The sequence below is a fragment of the Phycodurus eques genome, chromosome 13, assembly GCF_024500275.1.
Source record: "Phycodurus eques isolate BA_2022a chromosome 13, UOR_Pequ_1.1, whole genome shotgun sequence".
NCBI lineage: Eukaryota > Metazoa > Chordata > Actinopteri > Syngnathiformes > Syngnathidae > Phycodurus > Phycodurus eques.
Genome location: NC_084537.1, coordinates 5,470,678 through 5,493,429, shown reverse-complemented (window position 1 = coordinate 5,493,429; position 22,752 = coordinate 5,470,678). Strand labels below are relative to the sequence as shown.

General features: G+C 44.2%; 1 protein-coding gene across 1 annotated transcript; it reads right to left on the bottom strand.

Annotated features, from left to right (window-relative positions):
- Positions 1-5,356: 5,356 nt before the first annotated feature.
- On the bottom strand, positions 5,357-20,807 carry mmp14b (matrix metallopeptidase 14b (membrane-inserted)). The gene is made up of 10 exons (XM_061693802.1): positions 20,313-20,807; positions 10,948-11,096; positions 10,723-10,845; positions 10,031-10,338; positions 8,858-9,019; positions 8,433-8,590; positions 8,218-8,356; positions 7,966-8,116; positions 7,602-7,717; positions 5,357-6,724 (listed from the first exon to the last, which is right to left on the bottom strand). Exons 1-10 carry the CDS (start codon positions 20,421-20,423, stop codon positions 6,255-6,257), a joined length of 1,887 nt encoding a protein of 628 aa, XP_061549786.1. The 5' UTR covers positions 20,424-20,807; the 3' UTR covers positions 5,357-6,254.
- Between the last annotated feature and the right edge of the window lie 1,945 nt (positions 20,808-22,752).

Sequence of the window (22,752 nt, the reverse complement as noted above, 5' to 3'; positions counted from 1 at the left end):
TTTTAAGGGGGAAACATTACGAAAATAACTGATCACTTTTACTGCATTAATGTTGTAATGCTGTCATAACACATCGCAGGTTTGCTTACCCACCGCAGTCATTCAAATCTATAGCGACGCCTATGTGGCAGTTGTTCACTTGTGGGCCCGTTTCGAAATAGGGTGACGCCCTAAACTTGCTGTTTGAACTTTTATTGGATCATGATGGAAGACAGTACCCTGTACAAACACATTAATGCACATACAAATGCTGACCGAATATTAGACATACACATGTGCATGACCATCCATCCATCCATTTTCTACCGCTTATCCGGGTCGGGTCGCGGGGGCAGTAGCTTTAGCAGGGACGCCCAGACTTCCCTCTCCCCAGCCACTTCATCCAGCTCTTCCAGGGGGATCCCGAGGCGTTCCCGGGCCAGCCGAAGGACGTAGTCTCTCCGGCGTGTCCTGGGTCGTCCCCGGGGTCTTCTCCCGGTGGTACGTGCCCGGAACACCTCACCAGGGAGGCGTCCGGGAGGCATCCAAATCAGATGCCCCAGCCACCTCATCTGGCTCCTCTCAATGCGGAGGAGCAGCGGCTCTACTCTGAGATCCTCCCGGATGACCGAGCTTCTCACCCTATCTCTAAGGGAGAGCCCGGACGCCCTGCGGAGGAAACTCATTTCGGCCGCTTGTATCCGGGATCTCGTTCTTTCGGTCACGACCCACAGCTCATGACCATAGGTGAGGGTAGGAACGAAGATCGACCGGTAAATTGAGAGCTTCGCCTTTCTGCTTAGCTCCTTCTTTACCACAACGGACCGATACAAAGTCCGCATCACTGCAGACGCTGCACCGATTCGCCTGTCGATCTCCCGGTCCATTCTTCCCTCACTCGTGAACAAGACCCCAAGATACTTGAACTCCTCCACTTGGGGCAGGATCTCATCCCCGACCTGGAGAGGGCACGCCACCCTTTTCCGACTGAGGACCATGGTCTCAGATTTGGAGGTGCTGATTCTCATCCCAGCCGCTTCACACTCGGCTGCGAACTGCTCCAGTGAGAGTTGGAGCTCACGGCTTGATGAAGCCAACAGAACCACATCATCAGCAAAAAGCAGAGATGCAATACTGAGGCCACCAAACCGGACCCCCTCTACGCCTCGGCTGCGCCTAGAAATTCTGTCCATAAAAGTTATGAACAGAATCGGCGACAAAGGGCAGCCTTGGTGGAGTCCAACCCTCACCGGGAACGAGTCCGACTTACTGCCGGATATGCGGACCAAACTCTGACTCCGGTCGTACAGGGACCGAACAGCCCGTATCAGGGGGTTCCGCACCCCATAATCCCGAAGCACACTCCACAGGACTCCCCGAGGGACACGGTCAAACGCCTTCTCCAAGTCCACAAAACACATGTAGACTGGTTGGGCAAACTCCCATGCACCCTCGAGGACCCTGCCGAGGGTGTAGAGCTGGTCCACTGTTCCACGGCCAGGACGAAAACCACACTGGTCCTCCTGAATCTTAGATTCGACTTCCCGACGGACCCTCCTCTCCAGCACCCCTGAATAGACCTCACCAGGGAGGCTGAGGAGTGTAATCCCCCTGTAGTTGGAACACACCCTCCGGTCCCCCTTCTTAAAAAGGGGGACCACCACCCCAGTCTGCCAATCCAGAGGCACTGTCCCCGATGTCCACGCGATGTTGCAGAGGCGTGTCAACCAGGACAGCCCCTCAACATCCAGAGCCTTTAGGAACTCCGGGCGAATCTCATCCACCCCCGGGGCCTTGCCAGCGAGGAGCTTTTTAACTACCTCGGTGACCTCAGACCCAGAGATAGGAGAGCCCGCCTCAGAGAACCCACACTCTGCTTCCTCATGGGAAGGCGTGTCGGTGGAATTGAGGAGGTCTTCAAAGTATTCTCCCCACCGACTCGCAACGTCCCGAGTCGAGGTCAGCAGCGCCCCATCCCCACTATACACAGTGTTGCTGGTGCACTGCTTTCCTCTCCTGAGACGTCGGATGGTGGACCAGAATTTCCTCGAAGCCGTCCAAAAGTCTTTCTCCATGGCCTCACCGAACTCCTCCCATACCTGAGTTTTTGCTTCAGCGACCACCAGAGCTGCATTCCGCTTGGCCAGCCGGTACCCATCAGCTGCCTTCAGGAGTCCCACAGGCCAAAAAGGCCCAATAGGACTCCTTCTTCAGCTTGACGGCATCCCTCACCGTTGGTGACCACCAACGGGTTCGGGGATTGCCGCCACGACAGGCACCGACCACCTTACGGCCACAGCTCCGGTCGGCCGCCTCAGCAATGGAGGCGCGGAACATGGTCCATTCGGACTCGATGTCCCCCGCCTCCCCCGGAACTCCTTCTGACAGGGGATTCTGCCAGACGTTCCCAGCAGACCCTCACAATACGTTTGTGCCTGCCACATCGGACCGGCATCTTCCCCCACCATCGGAGCCAACTCACCAACAGGTGGTGATCAGTTGACAGCTCCGCCCCTCTCTTCACCCGAGTGTCCAAGACATGCGGCCCCAAGTCCGATGACACGACCACAAAGTCGATCATCGAACTGCGACCTAGGGTGTCCTGGTGCCAAGTGCACGTGTGGACACCCTTATGCTTGAACATGGTGTTTGTTATGGACAATCCGTGACGAGCACAGAAGTCCAATAACAGAACACCGCTCGGGTTCTGATCGGGGGGGGGGGGGGCGTTCCTCCCAATCACGCCCTTCCAGGTCTCACTGTCATTGCCCATGTGAGCATTGAAGTCTCCCAACAGAACAATGGAGTCCACAGCGGGAGCGCTCTCCAGCACCCCCTCCAAGGACTCCAAAAAGGGTGGGTACTCTGAACTGGTGTTTGGTGCATAGGCACAAACAACAGTCAGGACCCGTCCCCCTACCCGAAGACGGAGGGAGGCTACCCTCTCGTCCACCGGGGTGAACCCCAACGTACAGGCGCCGAGCTGGGGGGCAATAAGTATACCCACACCTGCTCGGCGCCTCTCACCATGGGCAACTCCAGAGTGGAAGAGTGTCCAACCCCTCTCGAGAGGACTGGTACGAGAGGCCAAGCTGTGTGTGGAGGCGAGTCCGACTATATCTAGTCGGAACTTCTCGACCTCACACACCAGCTCGGGCTCCTTCCCTGCCAGAGAGGTGACATTCCACATCCCTAGAGCCAGCTTCTGTAGCCGGGGATCGGCTACAGATCGCCAAGGTCACCGCCCAGCTCACACTGCACCCGACCCCTATGGCCCCTCCCACAGGTGGTGAGCCCATGGGAAGGGGGACCCACGTTACCCTTTCGGGCTGTGCCCGGCCGGGCCCCATGGGTGCAGGCCCGGCCATCAGGCGCTCGCCTTCGAGCCCCACCACCAGGCCTGGCTCCAGTGGGGGGGCCCCGGTGACCCACGTCCAGGCAAGGGAAAACGAAGTCCATTGTTTGTCGTCATCATTAGGGGTCTTTGAGCCGTGCTTTGTCTGGTCCCTCACCTAGGACCTGTTTGTCATGGGTGACCCTGCCAGGGGCATAAAGCCCCAGACAACTTAGCTCCTAGGATCACTGGGACACACAACCCCCTCCACCACGACAAGGTGACGGCTCAAGGAGGGGTGTGCATGACCACATTAACTTAATCAGTATTAGTGTTGTATTAATTGCTTGATTAAAAAAAAAAAGACTCCACACTTTACTCATCTTCCAGCTCTTTGATCCTATAGAAACAGGAAAATACACCCACACGCGCGCACGCACAACCATGCAGCTGAGATGTTTTTTCCTGCTGTGCAACGGGTTGATCGTCTCTATCCCTGTTTCTACTTAGGATTTGGACGCGTTCCCCATTTTCCAACCCAGTTCCTGGGCCTGACATTTTCCAAGCCCCGCTAATCGAGAGCCGAGTGGTTGGGGAGCAAGAAAGCTGGAGGTCCCCGGAGGACAGGGGCCCACCAGAAGGAGGGCAAAAAAGTAAAGAGATTGAGTTTTAAAGCGTAGGTAAGAACTGTATTATAGTTTACAACTCTGGCCTAACGAAAATCTTCAAAGAAGAAGAGAGAAGACTTCAATCTCCCATTCCAGATCTTAAATTGATGACTTAATAAGAATGGAAAAAAAATAAATTGGAAATGATCATTAAACTGTTGAGGACTGGATTCAAAATCATCCACAAATCGAAGTGGAAAATTTACATCTGCTTCTGTGAATTCCTCAAAGCGACCAATCACGCGTCTCAGCATTATAGCCTCCAAGTGACTGAAACCAATCAGAAGCACTGACCTACATTTACAAACTAAATTCTAATATTTCTTCCAGGACACTATATTAATTTATCCTCAGCAGTTCATTCTCTTCAGTTAGTAGTGTTTCTCTTGGCTGCACTGCTTTTAGTATGTGGTTGTCCTATTTTGAAACAGTAATGGGCCTGATGTAACTTAAACTATATGAGCAATGTGACGGTTTCTTTAACCAATCGGATTTCAAATTCTCCTAACAGGGCCCAGCTAGCTGGCCCACAATAACGTCAGTTTTAAGCCTGTCCTGTTTCTGTCCGCCATTTTAGAAATGAGGTCATTGTTTGATGCCTGTCAGAAGCAGAGAGCTGTGACTGAATTTCTTGTTTTGGAAGGGGAATCGCCACTTAACATTTTCAAAAGGTTACAAAATGTGTATGGGAAAGCTGCAATAAGATGCAGCACAGTCCAAAAATGGGTGTCCAGGATCAAAAGCCAAGAACAAGAGCCTGCTTTGAGTGACTTCCTTGACAAGCAAAGGGAGCGGCGAACCATCTTCAGCGGTTAATCCCGGTCAAGGCACTGATCGGAGAAGATCGGAGACATCACCATCATGTGTCATCATTGACCTAACTCGAACGCCATACGTATTTTGCAACCTTTTGCAAATGTTTCGTGGTGGTTTCCCTTTCAAAGCAAGAAATTCACAGCGCTCTGCTTCTGCTGGGCAACCAAGAATGACATCATTTCCAAAATGGCTGACAGGACGAGGACAGGCTTAAAAATGTTTTTAAGATACACTTTTAAACAAGTATTTAAATGACACACTGTTAAAAAAAAAAAAAAAAAAAAAAAGCAATTATTAGTATTTTATATTAAATTGGGCTCATTACATTTTGACTGCCCCTCGGATGATGTACGTTACAGTTGCATGCTTTTATATTGTGTTTTTGTATAGTAATAGTTTCTATAATTGTTACAGGATGGTGATGGATTAAGTCGGGTGAGGCCTCAGTGAAGGTCTGCTATATGCATTCCTTACTCTTACATTATGTATGCATTAACATGTATAGGTAGAAGCAGTAGAATGTTCAGAACCTAGAGACACACACACACACCGCATTAGATACTTTTGAAATGTCTTTATTTGTGTAGGAAATGTCCAAAAAGTTAAGAACACAGACACAATTTAATTGAGAAAACCAGATCATCATCATCATTGCTGTGAGATTTCGCTTCAACCCTGACTCGAAAAGTTAGCACCATACTGTAAAATGGTAAACAAGTACAATGACAAATGGAAGCCATTTTTTTTTTTTTTTTTTTCCAGATTTATTTTCATTTGAAGATAAAATAAAAACAATCAAGTTTCAATAACAAATAATAACCCGCATCCCAAGTTCACTATTCCCACATATAAAATTAAGGCCACTTTCAAAATGTATGTCACTGTCCAGCAGGACTTTTTAATGACAATGTACAAAAACACATTCATTACACAGACAACAACAAGAATAGTAATAGTCATAATAATAATGGCAACATCATCATTTATATAAAAAGGGGGAAACACACAGTTTATTGCTCATGCTGACGGTTTCTTTCCCTTTTATGGTTCACACTGGCTCGGTTATGTTTTACTGGAAGGTTAAAAAACAATGACTTTGTGGTTTAAAGAAAATGTGCTTTTGCATGTGTCTGTGTAGTATATTGGTGGTGCGGAGGGTTTCAAACACACAATTTGCTTACACGAACAACACGTTCCGATGGGATGCCGCGAAGGCTGACCGATGACGTCGACTTGACAAGAAGACATTGAAAAAGGCTAAAACAAACAAACAGCTGTGAGCTGGCGTCAGTCACCGCAAAGACAGAGAACCAAATGGAAGGTCGGAGTGGTTGAGGGACAGAGCAAAAAAAGAACCTCGCAGTGGTCTCAAGAGTCAAGCATGCTGCTCTTCCTCACATTTGATCTTATTTTGTGGAACATCGCCTTCCATTTGTTTCCCTTTCTTCCTGTTCCAACTACACCTTGTCCAGTAAGGAACGTTGGCAGTAGAGGAGGCGGCGAGGGGTACCATAGCGACGGAGAAACACCAAAGCTGCCAGCGTTGCAATCACGCACACCAGCAGGAACAATGGGATAACCACAGCTGCTGCCCCGCCGCCACTTCCCGCCCTTCCCTCCTCGTCCACCTCGATAATGATCACCTCCGTATCCTCCACTTCCTCCTCTCGCTCCACCTTTGTCTCCGTTTCTCTCTCCCTCTCCCTTTCTTTGTCCGTCTCCCTGTCTCTGGTTCTGTCCTTGTCCTCATCATTGTGGTCCCGCTCCTTGTCTTTGTCGTGGCCGCCTCTTCCGCCGTCCGTCTTGGGGTCTTCGTTGGGACAACCCATCCAATCGCGCAGGGCCGATTTCGGGTATCCGGGCTCCACGCGCATCATCTGATTGTTGAACTTCCAGTACTTATTGGCTTTATAAAAGTAGGTGTACGCTGAGGAGGATAAGAAAGGTATATGGGTCATCAACAACGGTAAAGACACGCCCCGCTGAATTCCCTTTTTAAAATCAATTCATTTGACTTATTGGCAGTTGTAATCATCCCAATGGTAATGATTGTTTCTAAGAAAAAGAATACTCTAAAGTAATATTTTTCGAACTTTTAATGCCAAAATGTCTTTCCCGTTAGGTTTGAAGCACTTTGTGAGTCCTCGCTGTGAAAAGTGCTCTCTAAATACAATGTACGTACTTGTACAAATGTCTCTGTTCACTAAAAGGATAGACATTAGGGGGGGCACGGCGCTCAAGCCGCCCAAAAAAACTGTTTTCACGATTAAGAAAACTGATCGATGTATTTAACTTGCGTATTAATTTCTGTGAACACAATCAATACGGTCAAGAAACCTACTGCCAAAGGAGGTGAAGAGAAGTTAAAGTGGATATAAAAAGTCTCCACACCCGTGATAAAATAGCGGTGGCGTGTGTGCACGGCGGATCACCAAGAGGCAAAGGGCGCTTTTCTCGCCCAGGCCAAAAGAGGCTGTTGCTCGAGCACCATTAGGGAGTTTATCTGTGCATATGCCTGATGTGTGGCACTGTTAATGGTAAATGTTATGCCTTTCGTCATGCAGTTAAGTGAGACATTACTTCAAAGATTGATCGCACAATAAATTAATACTTGAAAATGGCAACAGTTACCCATCCACTATGAATTCTTGTCTTGGCTCCTTTCGCTTTGTTTGCTGATATGGCATGAAAGTAATTTACACTACAAAACTGTAGAAGTAGTCTGAGACCCCCCCCCCCCCAAAAAAAAGTTCCTCAAGTCGACTTTTAAAGATTGTTGGCTGACCTGCAAAAACTACACTTACCTTGATCTTTGCTCATGAAAGCTGCCTTGATATTGTCAGGCACTCCTTGCCAGACATTAACAGGCCTCGGATAACCATCGTCAACACTTCGGGACGCTTCGTTAAAACGGTAATACCTGCACAAATGAAAGGGAATGTTATGCTATAATAGTCATAGTCAATAGCGTGCCATTTTCTGTGTCGTGAATCTGAGCTGGTACTTGAAATGCTGCATTTATACTGTAGGTCTAAATCCCAATTCCGATTCTGTTTATTTAGCTTCAAGTGAGCAATAAGCTAGCTGGTATCACCATGCCTACCGGTCCACGTGGGAATTTGTAGTTTACGTTCTGCCTACGTAGACTGACAAAAAGTTAAGACTAACTTGTCTCCTCTGAAGAAGTACGTCTGTCCGGTCGGCGTGTAATAAAGTGCGGCGTCTATCCGATCTTTCGGGACGCCGGTCCCCATTTCCTTCAGCTTCTTTGGGTAACCAGCATCAAGAATAGATTCACTAAACACCCAGTATCTGTCACCTAGTGGGACAGAGGAGATACAAATAATGACAATGAAAAGTATTTCCTTTAAATAATAATAATTACAAAAAAACGAATATTTTTTGTAAAGCAAAATTAACCTTTAAAGAAAACAAATGTCCCATCCTCCCTTTCAAAAGCAGCATTGATGAGAGTAGGCAGTCCCCTCCAGAAGTGACCAATGGGCATGGGGTAACCATCCATCACGTGGTTGTTACGCACTCGCCAGAACCACTTATCCTGAATAGGGAAAAGCGGAAACCAATTTCCTCACAGCCCCTAACAAACTCATCAAAACAAGATCCGTCTGCTTTACCTTAAACACGAACATTTCTCCTCTGAGGATGGCGATGGTGTCAAAGTGCCCCTCGCAGATGTTTGGGCCAAAACGAGGCTTGTCTGGCGTATAGCTCGGAGTTGTGTCTGTCGGCATACGAGGTGTCACAAATGGAGGCTGAGGTGCTGATCCGGAGCCTAAAATGAGAAGTCGGGGGGGAAAAAAATTGCAGTAAGTAATGATTCTGTAATAGCTCAACGACACAGACGACGTTCAAGAACTCTCTACGTCACAATACAGTCGACCGTACAAAACACTATTAAAATGAGGTGAAAACAGCAGTTGTCCGCTTCAAAGGAGGGGATTTTGTTTTTACGTCTGTTTCAGAAAACCCCATGGAATGTTCTCCACTGTGAGAGAGAGAGAGAAAAAATGACCCGATCGATAGAGCGTCCATGACCCACCATAAAGTTGTTGTATGCCTCTGAGGTCATCTTCAGGAAGTTGGAAGTTCTCAGTGTCCATCCACTGGTAAAAGGGAGCCATGATGGCTGACGGGTCGTTGGAATGCTCCAAACCGAGAGCGTGGCCCAACTCGTGCACAGCAACCAGGAATATATCATTGCCTGTAAGCACAAAAACATTACGGAACGTGGCTAAACAGGAATTGGAGGGGGGGGCCTTGAAGATGGGGCACCTAATGGGATGGCGTTAAGTTGAGTGTCTAGCAACAGCCTCCGTACGTCTTTGTTTTACTGTTCATTGAATAAACGACTGAAAAGTGCACGGCGACCGTGGCTCTCCTTTCCCACATGCGAGGGCATTAGAGTAAGTCAGTACTGTAAAATGTTTTTACAATGGGCTACAAAAAAAACGCCGTGTAGCAGCGGCACGGACGATGAACTGCAATATAGCTACAAAGATGAGACTGGGGAATATAATAATATAATAAATAATGCAGCGAATTTTGAATGAGTGCATCTTGGGGGGAAAAAAGTGGATTAAAACCGTGGATCATTATTTTGGAATGAACTACATATTTGTTCTTTACACAAATAATAAACTGATAACAAAACAGGATGAAATGTAAATGCATAATAAACAAAATATTTGTTGCATTGTGTGTACAAACCACCATAACATACCATGTTGACCTAATGACAAATACGTGCAGTTTAGACAATTTCGCTTCATATGACAACCCAGGTAAGTGAATGTTTTATAACTCAAACTAGGAATTTGCTCATGGGTCAACTGTCCAAAATAACTATATGCTTGTACAGTATGCCTTGTTTGTAGCTTATTTTGACGTGACTAACATGCACACAAAATACTTGACCTGTCTGTAAATCAAAAAGAGTCAAACGTGCAAACATTTGCAGGTCATGTGAAGACTGAGCGACGGAGTTGTTTGGCAATCCAGAAATAAACACTTCCCCATTTCTATAGCATGACTGGGAATTAACTCCCTCATACCAACACGGGATAGGACATGCCAGCACTTGTACAATGCAAAACAGTCAGCACATTTCGCAGGACTTCAGCTGTTCACGTGTGAGCTCGCGAATGAGAGGAATGCCCGAGACGACACCCTCCGTTTATCAAAATGTCTCATCCCTCCCCTTGTGGGGCCTTACCCATCAGATCCCGGTTTCCAATAGTCCAAGGCTCGGCTGCATCAAAGTGGGTGTCACCCCCGATGCCATTGCCAGGGAAGTAAGCATGTGCCAGGAAGCCTCCCTCTCCATCGAAAGGGCTGCTGTCACCGTGGAAACCCTCAGCAAAGAATAACATAATATCTGCAAACTCCTCCACCTTGTCCCGTATATAATGGTAGGGGATCTCTTGGAAGCGCAGTGGGGTGACACGCTCCCACACCTTGAAGGCCCTCCGGATGGCTTCATGAGTCTCGTACTCGCCCACCTTTGGCGTGTAGTTCTGTATCCTGAGGAGGGTCAAATATGGCGTTTTAAAAGTTGGAAATTTTCTTAGGGGAAAGTTGGGGAGTGCCGTGGAAAGTGCGTTATTGTTGTAATAGCTCTTTTATAAAGACAGTAATGTGTATACGTGTCTCAGATCTCTGCGACATCAAAGTGGGCATGACTGGACTAAATGATTGTAGCCCTGCAAATTCTGCCTAGAAACAAGTGGCAACACACCTGGGACACAGAAAATTAATTGACTTTATGGCCCAGAGGCCTGCACCTCTTTATTTTGTTGTCCTTCAACTTTTGTTTATCATTACAATGTGTGAGATTGGACAGACGTGTCATTCAACAAATCCAACAAACAAATCAACGACATGAATGGATGTTCAATAATCACTTACGAAAATGTGATTTGGTTCTTGGTCCACTTCAGGCCCTGGATGGCGTAACGCTTCCTCCTCAGGTTGGTCTTCAACTCCGCTCCAAACTTGTCTGGCACACCGCAGCGAGGTCGCTGCATTGCCCTATCAGACACCACGTATTTTATCACAAGTGTACACGTCGTACATTGAACATATAACGGAAGTGGACTTTGACAAGAGTAAAAATGATCTAAGGCTTCTCACTCGATGGTGTTGGTGTCAAATGAGCCGGTGACCGTGAGGCCGTAGAACCGCTGCATGGCGGCGATGGCTGAGGAGACGGAGTGAGGGGATCGCTGCGTGTGGGTCCGCATGTCCCCTGGGGGAAGGTAACCGTATTGCTGCAGCCAAGACTGCGAAAAATAAAAAATAAATTAAAAAAAGACATGTTATGTTACTCATAAAAACGATGACAAAACCAAAGAAGAAAATTGCTCAACTCCAAACAGACTGAAAACTCCTTAACAACACTGACACAACATGTCGTGAACTTTTTGAATCTCAACCAAGATAATAGAACAGAATGTGTTTGGATGTTCCGAATCACGCAAACCTCCTGTTGAAATATTAAGTGCAGCTGTTGTTAAAACTAAATTTTACAAAAAAACATTCCACATTGATGCACGAGCTGTTTTGGTGTCTTGGTGCCAACAGGAGCAACGTCATCTGAAGCGCCTCTGGCATCTTCCCATTCAGCGACGAACTCCAAAAGCCATTTGATCATCAACTGTCAGTCAGTGTGGGACTATAACTGACTGAAAGTAAAAACAGGTCCAAAGCACTGCTCCAATAACAGACCCAGCTCAAGTTTCGACAAAACCCCCGCTAGCCAGGAACCGACTTGAGGAAATTCCCTCTTGAGAGTAAAACATTAACGCGACTTTGTCCACTCAAGTTACACGCTGGTTACTTGGTTGATTTGGTGCCAGTGCTGCAATGGTCGTCGGGTTCTTCGGCTCTCTCGGGCTGAACTTGACCTTACTTTCCCCTGGGAAAAAAAAACATTTCACCGCGGCGCTGGCTCGACACCTGGAAAGATGCCAGCGGCTTTGCTCGGCACTTCTCCCACACAGTTTCTTTCCCTCCGTGGCCGAAAGTTGAATAAATAACACTGAGGCTATTGCGAACGCAAAACTAAACCCACTTTGATGTTCTGTTGTAAAAAGTCAGTCAGTGTGAGTAAAGTGGCGTTTTTTAATCATTGGGTATTAGATGGTTTGAATTTGACATGGCATTATTTTTGTAAGGTTATAACAAAATACAGGTAAGTCGGGCGCAACATGAAGTGCCAGTGCAAAATGTAATCAGTTCCAATACAGAAACGGCCAGTTTTTATGATAACTGACTGATATCTGACAATATCAGAACAGCGTTACTTTAACAGGTTGTCTACATAGTATTATTGAACTCCAATGCAGCACACTGAGATGATTCTAATATTCTATTTTAGGGCCTGACCGATATGGATCTCTTTTTTTTTTTTTTTTAGGCCGATGCCGATTCCGATATCTGGCAGAATAAAATTCCGATAACCAATTAATTGTGAGATTAATTAAAAAAAATACATATCATGAATAGAATAACTTTTTTGCAGTCCCTTAATTGTCCGATTGTTTGCCTATTTTTATTTTTTTTATGTATATTTGAATGCCATTTATATTTGCCTTATGTTGTAATGTGTTTAAAAAAAAAAAAGTACTAATCTTGGCCCTTTTCTATTTACCTAAATTAGTTAAAACACAGGGTCAAAATATTAGAAACAGCTCTCGTACAAATGATGCGCAATGATTTATTTATTTTTTAATATATGACCCTCTTCTCAGTCTTATTAGATTGTGCAAGTGCACCTGATGTAGTGTCCAGTGAGTGTTTAAGCAGTATAGTATCATGTGTTGTTTAGAACCCCAAAATATAAAAACAGTACTTAAGGTGAATTAGGCTTTTTTTGTATTTCTTTATTCATACAAATGTTGCAACTGAGGATAACCTTATGACAGCATTCTGTGATTTAAGTACTGTATGATTCGCTAGTCACAATTTTTAACATGTTAAAACATGGAAATAAGGTGGACAAAAAATAAATGTATTAAAAGTGTATGGAGTAATAGTAAGACTTTGTGATATACAAGAAGTGGTGGGGTACACTGTGGACTGGTCGACTGCCAATCACAGGGCACATATTAAACAGCCATTCACACTCACATTCATGCCTATGGAGAATTAAGTCTTCAATTAACCTAAAATGTGTGCATTAAGAACTGGACAAAACTGATGCAGACAAAGGGAGAACACGCAAGCACAGGAGCAAGGCCAGCGCATCGATTTGAACCCCAAACCTCAGAACTGTGAGGCACACGTGCTAACGACGAGGCCACCGCAGCAAAGAGAGAAAGGGAGTATCCCAGGGTGAGACTCAGGCCTCAGGCAAACCTCAGCAGATGGCTCCAGTGGCGCTCCAACGTCAGCCAGTAATTAAACAGGGAATTCTGAATGTCGCATCCAAACCTCAAAGTCTCTGTCTTTGCCTCATCACTCCACCCCTTCTCCTCTGTGCCCTCTCGCATGGAAAACCCAGGGACTTGGGACCACACCCAGAGCCTATCAAACATTGCCCTAAAGTCCATCTGCTCAATACAGTGAAGGGACGACATGCTCGCTGAAGAGCTTCTCTTCTGAAACCATCCAGTATGCTCGATTTGTGCACATGCTGTGCTGACATCCTTAAATATATGCTGACCCCTTGTAGCTTTACAGTACAGTACAGTTTCTAGCATGGCAAGAACTGATTTTGATCCAACTTGACTGAGTTTGGCTTGAAGGAGGTTTCATTTCTCACTCTTGGTCTGTGTCAGGGACACATGGAGGTTTCAGTGTTTACACTACTTTACCTTTGAATGAGCCCTTTCTGGTTGTGACTCAGACATTGGGCAGCAGTGGACACACAAAGACTTACTGTCTCATAGTTACGCATTGCACACAAGTGGGGGTGGGGGGGGGGGGGGGGGAACAAATTGTCATCGCAATTGCAAGATGTAATGGCATTATCAAGACACGGTAGTGTATCAGCGAGTACGCAAATGTAAGTACTTGTACCGTACTCGGTCTCAAAAAGGTGATATCGGTGCACCTCTAATACGAATCGATTGTTAATACATTATGTTCCATTGCTAATTGAGGAGATTTAGTCAAATGGCCATATAGTTGTAATTCAAACTCATAAAGAGATCAGGTTAACTTGGATTATCTTAGCTTTTTGTGTCGGTTTGTTGTTTGCAACACTTATTCCAAAAGATGAACCTTTTTAAACACATTCTAAACATATTTGAACACAAAAGGCGGCGGCAGGCATAAAATGTATGAAGAAAAAAAAACATCGTTTCTTAGCTATGTGCCTTTAAGAGGCGGAGCAAGTGGGTGTGAGCTGAGGCAGACAACAACTCCTGCATCAGACTGCAAATAACTTACGTGTTGTTTGTCTGAGAAAATAGTCGCACACCGACGACGTGTTTTTTCACCGACAAGATTGAAAAAACTTTATTGGCCGTCAGATAGTGACAGTACTGCGCAACAAGACAAGTGACAGGGCTAAAAATAAACTAGCTTTTGGATTCATACGCGACGAAGAGTTAAAGGTCTTGTGCGGAGCCGATCGAGAACGTCATTAATCGGATCGGCGAATTATGACATGAAAGCCGATCAGCACAAGACGCTAATTATCGGCCACTACCGATAACACCAATCAGATCGGCGTAAAGTCTAGGAAAAACCCATAAAAAAATTACTGTTATAAAATGCAGATTCTCGCAATCTCGTAAGGATTTCCACAATAGACAAGAAGACACGTCTGACAAAAGAAGTCAGCTATGTAATGGGTCTTTGGTAGGTGAACCACATTTCGTTGGGGGAACATCAAAATTCAGAATTTTGCTATGGGAAAAATGTATTCTTAATACAGATCAAAAGCAGTTTTGTTTGACTTCACAGGTTCCACTGCGCAAGGAAAAGGTTGTTTTAGGACCACTTTGACTGATATTTGAGACTTTGTCACACACTCGCTTTTCTGCAACTCACTCGAAACGCTGCTGTCGCATGACGCTGAGTGCTTCTTTTAGCTTTAGGGCTCCTAACATTCTTCCATCCATCCATATAAGGGCCTCTACAGGTGACATGAAAAGTCTTATTCGCTTTAGAACGATGCTATTTTTACACTACTAATAAACTGAGTAACTTAAGAGGTGGCAGGAAGTGGAAATGGTCAGTATTTACGCAGACGATGACTAAAAGCTCCTAAGGCTTTTGAAGTAGAATATTTGAAAATGCTTCCTGGAAACAGTTTTCACGCAAATGTCGACTGATTTATTTTATTTTATATTCACAGATCAAACACGAGTTAGTCAGCGGTTTTACATTTACAGTCACAACCGCCCACATGGAAGACTTAATAGTAATGGTCAAGAATTAAAAAAAAAATAAAAAAGAAGAGCGTGTCCATTTTGCATAGGAATGGAGTTAGCATGAGGGATAGTCAGTTGTTCCATCCGGGCCGAGCCAATGGAAAAAAAGGGTGATCAACAGTGACGGTGGTCGTCCAGATGTACTGTATGCACAGAGCTCATCACACTGCTAACCCTCAAATGTCATAAATGGATTACAGTACATTATTACTCCCGTTAGTTGTCACATTTTGTTACAGGCTGCTTGCAAGTGACCGGGATATGCACACATGCGTTTTAGTGTAGAATCCGTCAGCTGACGCGAACACAACCTCTCCCTGGCCAAGGTCGATAAGGTCTCACAAAAACAGTGGACATCGCTGCAAATATAATTTCCATGGCAACAACGCCTTTTGTCGAGGTTCGATATTACCTCATTTCCTGTAACATCAATCACTCTTCAGGGATGCTGCCCTGAGGCCACCCACCATTTATGGCTGGGGTGTGTCTTTGTCTATAACAAAACAAACAAAATAAACTTCCTTCCTCTCTTTCTTCCCAGTGCAAAAAATACTAACTTTATGTCCCACCAAGCCGTCTCACCTGGACCACATACATTTCACACATATACATATACTGTATATATAAATAGCCATTTGAGCGTGTATGTAAACTGTATATTGTTTAAATGTTAAGTTTGTTCAAAGTAATATGCAGTACAGTGAAAACTCTGAAGTCAACCTGAAAGTTTTATAGTGGTTAACCTTGTTTGACACAAATGTGAAAAAGTGAGACTCACTTTTGTATCAGGCCTTTGTCATTATAAGCTTAAGACTTAAGTGAAACTTGAATTGCGACAATTTAAAATTAACAGTGGTCTTATTCAATCTGGCTGGGGAGTTAATAAAGGGTTTTTTTTGAGGACCACCGTTTGACCCTAGATCAGATTAGTTCTAACTTGCATTATTTGCTGGTTGGCATGTCTGCCTTACAGTTGTGAGGTTCTGGGTTTGACTCTCGGCACGTCCTTCGCCATTTTTTCTGCGTGCTTTCCAGGGTACTCCAGATTCCTCCCACATTCCAAAAACATGCATGTTAGATTAGTTCAAGACTTTAAATGGTCAGTTGGTGTGAATGTGATGATTGTTTGTCAGTGTGCCTTGTGATTGGCTGGCGACCAGGGTGGCCTGCGCCTGTCACCCAAAGTCAGCTGGGATAAGCCCCAGCTCACCTTGACCCTAAGGAGGAGAAGTGATCTAGAAAATGGACGGATGATTTTTTTCCCTGCGGGATAATTGGTCTTAAAACATTATCATATCAGGTGTCGACACGCGAACTGTAGTAGACCTCTAAGATTCCACTATATATATATATATATATATATATATATATATATATATATATATATATATATAATGTAATAACTAAATATCCAGCTTTCACATATAATACGAAGTGAGTTACCTCAGTGATAACATGTATTTAATTTAGGCATCCTAATACCAGCCAAAAATATTCTTTAAAACCAAAAGAAAAGTAGGCTGCAATTTCATACAGGATGTACACACGGATACTCTGACTTACATCCATTTCAATTCAGCTTGATAATGACTCCTCGTCGATATTGCATCATTCTCATGGCCACAATGCCTTCTTTTGTGGTCAGCAACAGCCCCCTTCGTATTCCCCCCATTTCACGTCCATCCATCTTCCATGAAATGATCTCATATGGCTGCCAATCCTCCAAATGTTTTATGAGTAAAGGAACAGATCTCTGCTTGTATCAGTGCATACTGTATGCCCCACAAGCTTGTTCAGACATCAAGATGTTTTATTGGCCAAGTAAAAACCAAATGCCCACTTCCTGTCTGAGACTCAAACCAAAGGAAATGACTCCGGCATCCGTGTCCGCTGTTAATCACAATGACGCAAACCTGCTGACCCCTCGCAAATTTAACACATACAGTAAACATCCTCATTACATCATGCAACTAAGCAGTGTAACACAGGGTACTGTAATTAGTTAAATATATCCCTTGTTGCATTCAGGTAACAACATTCCAAGGAAGAAAGAAGGGTGTATTAAATTTAAGAGGCCATATAAATGAGGCAATGAACCACTACGTGGTACTTAACCTTTTATTGTAAAATGACCAGCCTTGACCAAAAACATGCATGACTAGGTCTAACCTTAAAATGTGCTTGACGTGAGCAATTGTAGCAAAGTTTAATTTCACAATTTACACAATCTTTGCCGTTGCTCTCGTTGACAGCGTCAAGCCGATTATTGTACTGGGTTATTAGAATGCATGCAGCATACATCTTGTGCCGTGAGTTGTTCAATTGTTACTTTTTACAATTGAATGGCGCGTCTCAAGATTAATACCGCAACTCAGCAGCCAGTTGCAACGCAACTTAACCAGCAAAGGAAGTACACGTTCAAGTAAGCTCATCTAGAGAAGAGCTCTTGCTAAAAGTTGAATGTTGGTCCAACGCTCAGGTCAGTTTGTGCCCGAGTTTCAGAGGGACACACAAATGTGTTCAATCTGTTAGAACAGCAACCATTATAGGGTTGCTTTTTGGCAGAATTATGTAAAAACAGATTTCCATCAAACGTGGTGAAGGAACAAGAGCGAAATAATGTGTGTGTAAAAGACCACTGTCACTTAACACGACGGAAAGACCAACCCCAACGAGGGGTGAAATAGAAAAGCTATCACACTCAGATTTAAAGCAATTTGACGACACGTTGGATGACTGGTGAGCATATCTGCGTCACAGTTCTGAGGTTGCGGGTTCAAATCCGGCCCCACCGGCTGTGGATTTCGCATGTTCTCCCCGTGCCTGCGTGGGTTTTCTCCGGGCACTCCGGTTTCCTCCCAGATCCCAAAAACACGCATTAACTGAAGACTCAAAATTGTCCGTAGGTGTGAACGTAAAGTGCGAATGGTTGTTTGTCTATATGTGCCCTGCAATTGGCTGGCGACCACTTCCTGAACTGTTTGGCTTTATTATATCGTTCATCTTGGTTACCAATTGAAGCATGCTGGAGGTCTGCACTCTCATTCATAAGTAATTGAGAGTACAGGCTACTTACTATCTGACGATAAGGAGTTTTGCGAGCGTCTTGGTGCCCTTGATTGCACATCTTGCAAACATATGCACACTTTAAACTTTTAAATCGCCTCTCGTTTCAAACCTGGATTTTGAATTCGGTGGCGAGCCAGCGCCTGTGTTTACATTTGCATCATAAATTGTCCCTTTCGTTTGGCACGCGAATGTAGGTCACCAGAGTAATGTAACGTTCTTTCACTCGGACAGCTGGAATAATGATGAGGAAGACATTTGGCACCAGTGGTTGATCAAACCAGCCACACGGGCCGCTTTGATTTCATACTGTAATTATTCTAAAAAGACACTGAAAAAGCTGAAAAGCTGCTGCTTCTTATCAGTGGGCAGTGTTTTTCCACAGCTGACTCTCTCTCTGAGAGGCTGAAGAATGTCTCCCTCTGCTCTGCTGAGCCCTAACTTAAGACAGATGTCAACAATTACATTTCCCCATCCCCTAAATATTAACGGACCCGCAGCGCTTAAACCCCCTCTTGTGCCCGCAGAAATTGCGTCTGACTGCGCCGACCACAATACAAACTCAGATTTCTCCCCATTTGCCTTCTCATGCTCCCTCGCTTTTGCATTCTCAGCACTCCTCAGCATTTTCCTGAGCGCTATCATCATTATGGGCTGCTTCCGCTAACCCAGGTCAAAGCCCTTCCCCGTGTTGCACTTGGCCAACAACAAGTGACTTTTTGATGATATTATCGTCCTTTACCACAAAAACTATACTACACCCTAAAACAACTTTCTGTCTCTAACCCACTCGCATTCTCATAATTTTCTCTCATTTTATCATCTTTTCATTCTCATACGGTTAGGGGTGACTTTGGGTCAAGAGTCAAGCAGTAACACTTACTATGCCCAACAAAATCCCAAACAATTTAACAGCATGCTTAAATTGCCAATTCTCTGTGTAATCAAACAAACAAAACAAAAAGATTATTTTATGGATTAGACGAGCTTTTATAATTCTCACTCCAATCCTTAAAGAGATTTTTTTTTTTTTTTTGCGATGTGAAATCATGCACCGAGAAAGAAGCAACAATGCAACACCAGTACCATGCCATCACTTCTGAATACTTATGTCATATTAAAAGTCAGTCAAAGGATCACCTGGTAACACTTGTACGGGTTGGTAAAAATAATGTTGTCAGATTCTAAATATCTGTCCATGTATGAGACATCTGTGATGTCTGTGCTGCTCACAGCCTCGTAGCGATTGTGGAACCTCAAGAGACGTCGTTCTCAAAGTGCGGTACGCAGGATCTCTCCAGTGGCACGTGAAAGAGTCAATGCCTGAGTGCAGTTCAGTTGTATTTAACTTTTTAGTACAAATCATTTGCATTTAATCTGTTTTTTTTTTTTTTAAATACAAATCAAATCGCTGACTTGTTTTTATTTATTTATTTATGTACTCTTAGGCTTACTACGCTACTGTATGTTAATATTGGTCATGATGGTGGTACTCGGAGGGCTAAGAATATTTTTAGGAGGTACTTTGTGTCAAAGCTTTGCCAACCACTGCTTCGAGAGTTGAATGCGCTTCATGTCGCACTATTCAGGAGCACCATCGTGCATGACGTCGCACAAGACTTCAGCATACATTCAGGGAGAATAATAACTCGTTTTTCTTTTTCTTGGGCGTTTACGCTACACTTCCCAAAAGAAGAATAGGCCTCAAAAAGGGGTGTTAAATTAAAAACAAAAGTAGTCAGACATCAGCCTTGCCACACATATCACCGTTTTTTAGTTGTATTTGTTATTATTTTTTTTTAACACTTTTTTTTACACTTGTATGACAGCTAAACGTTTACCCTCGCACAGTTTGTCTCCCCCGGAAGTCCTCATTTCTATTTCCATTCTTTAATATCGGATTTTTTTTGGGGGGGGGGGGAATCAACAATTGAGTTTCCACTCAATACTTGAACTTATTTCGTGTCTTAAACGTTTGTCTTTGGCGCTCGGCGCCAACTGTCGGAGGTACGTTGCATTGTTCACCTTTGAACCCGAGTGTCGACTCACCTCGGGATTTACTTTTCTGTCCGTCGATGGCGCCTGTGCGCTGGCGTCCAACAGCACCGCCAGCAGCAGCAGTCGGACCAGCGGTTGCAGTTGCGGCCTCCTCGGTGCCATCTCTTTACGCTCTTATTCGATCAACTATGAGAAAGAGGCCGTGTCGTCGGGAAAACGCAGTCTTCACGCCGTCAAAACATTCTTCGAACAGAAAATCATGAGAAAAGAAGGAAGCTCGGAGATTCCTTACGGCTTCCTGGCGCCGGCTACTTCTCCAATGACTTCGACCACTAAAGTTAGCTAGCGACGACACGCATTCTTTAACGTATTCGAGTTGAAACTTCAAGCGACGACGTGAGAGAACGGTCCGTTATTTGGGTGGAAATGCTTCACTTGTGTCCTCATCCCCCTTTTTTTTTTTTTTTTTTTTTTTGCTGCCTCGTCCATGTAGACGTGGTGGAGGGAGTTTTGCAACGCCCGCCGCCGTCCGCTGACAAAATGTCCGCCCTCTCGCTTCAACGTCATGACGTGTTTGCGGACACACTAACGGACGCGGCTGTACTCAAGCGCGCCAAGTGACCGGATTGCAATGTGTTACGGAGCACGTTTTGACTCGTTGTCAGTTATTTCTAACATTCAAATAGAAGTCCGTTTGATGACTTTTGTTTTTGTTTTTCGTACACGTGACTTCAATTCAGGATTCGACATCGTTCATACCTGATTATTAGATTGACCATAAATACTGTACCAACAAACGGGACTATTGAGGTGCACTTCACATTTGAATCATAGAGAACATTTCGCCATCTACCGATCACACGGTGCTAAAATCCGCCCTCGGCATACAGTGTACTGTAAAATTACAATTGCAGACATTTTTATGGCAAATTTCCACCTTGTTTTCTTTAAAAAAAAAATTAAATTAAAAAATGCAAAGACGCAGAGGTTGCAAAAGTAGTCACACTGTACTTAATTATAATTACAGAATCATTTGTGTTAAAAAAAAATAGAACTGGTAAAAGTAGAAGTACTGATTCCCCTCATTGTCCTAAGTAAGAGTAAACCAGTACTGACTGAAATGTACAAAAGTAAAAATACATTTTTGCTGTCAGTTATATACAATACCCGTTTTGATTACTTGGCACGACAAAAACAAAACTGCAGACAAAATACTTTCTTTTATTAGCGACTGACTTGCATCGTGCTCATACTGAGAAGGACCCAAAAAAAAAATCAATCACTGGACACAGCTTTGCTGCAAGCTACACACTGAAAGATAATCAAGACTGAACTGACAACGGATCCTGCATGAGCACATGGACACATCTAGCTCTGTATCTGTTAAATTATCTAATCATAACAACAGAAAAAAAATCAGATTATTAGACGGACAATTTTTCAAATACCAGAAGCTTAGAAATGGTATCACATGATTGTGATTTTTAGGAAGGCACAAGACACAACGGATTCACACCTAGCTACTAACAATTTGTACTGTACTTAACAGTGGAACAGTCTTTCTGAAGTATTTGGCAAGCAAGTCGCAAGTCATAAAACTGGCAACTTGACTCAAGTCATTTTTGACTCGAGTGGACTCGAGTCAGTCCCCCCATCTCTGAGCACAGGTATCGTGAAATAAGAAAATTATCAAGAGATTTTAGAGCAAAATGTCTTACCCAGTGGAAGGCAACTTGGTTTGTGGCGAAGATCATGGGTCCTCCAGCAAGACACAAAACACACATCCAAAAGCACACAGGAATGGTTGAAAAGGGAAAAAAATAGACTGTTTTAAAATGGCCACCAATGAGTCCTGATCACAATCCAATTGAAAGCATTTGGGGGGAGCTGAAATCTGTTATTGGGGAAAAGAACCCAGCAAATGTTCAAGAGCTTGAAGAAATTGCAAAGGAAGAGTGGGAGAAAATTCCAACTGAGAAAAAAAAACCTATAGATGGGTACAAAAAATGTTTGGAGGCTGTCATCGCTGCCAAAGGGTGTGCAGCCAAATATTAAGGTGGGGTCCCAATATTGCTGCACATTTGTTTCTTGAAATTACAGTGTCTAAGTTGAAAAAAAATATATATTTATATATTTTTTTTGTTTTGTTTTGTTTGTTAAATTACTTTGGACCTCCCATTAAAATATCCTGATGGTTTGGTACATTTCTATTTATTTATGAAGCTATTATACAGGTTATACAAAAAAATTAAGGCAGTGCCAATTACGGTGAGCGCGACTGTAATTACTTTCAATAGTAGTTTACGAATACATAGATTATGCAGTTAGTTTACCATTTAAAATATATTTTTTTTTTGTAAAATACCCCAAAATACAAGTGAAAAGCATTTGTGGCATCTGTGGCCGAGTGGTTAAGAGCAGTGCCCGCCACCATGGGGACGGTGATGAGCAAGGCCGAAAACCCTAATCCTCTCACCCTGCTCCAGTGTGT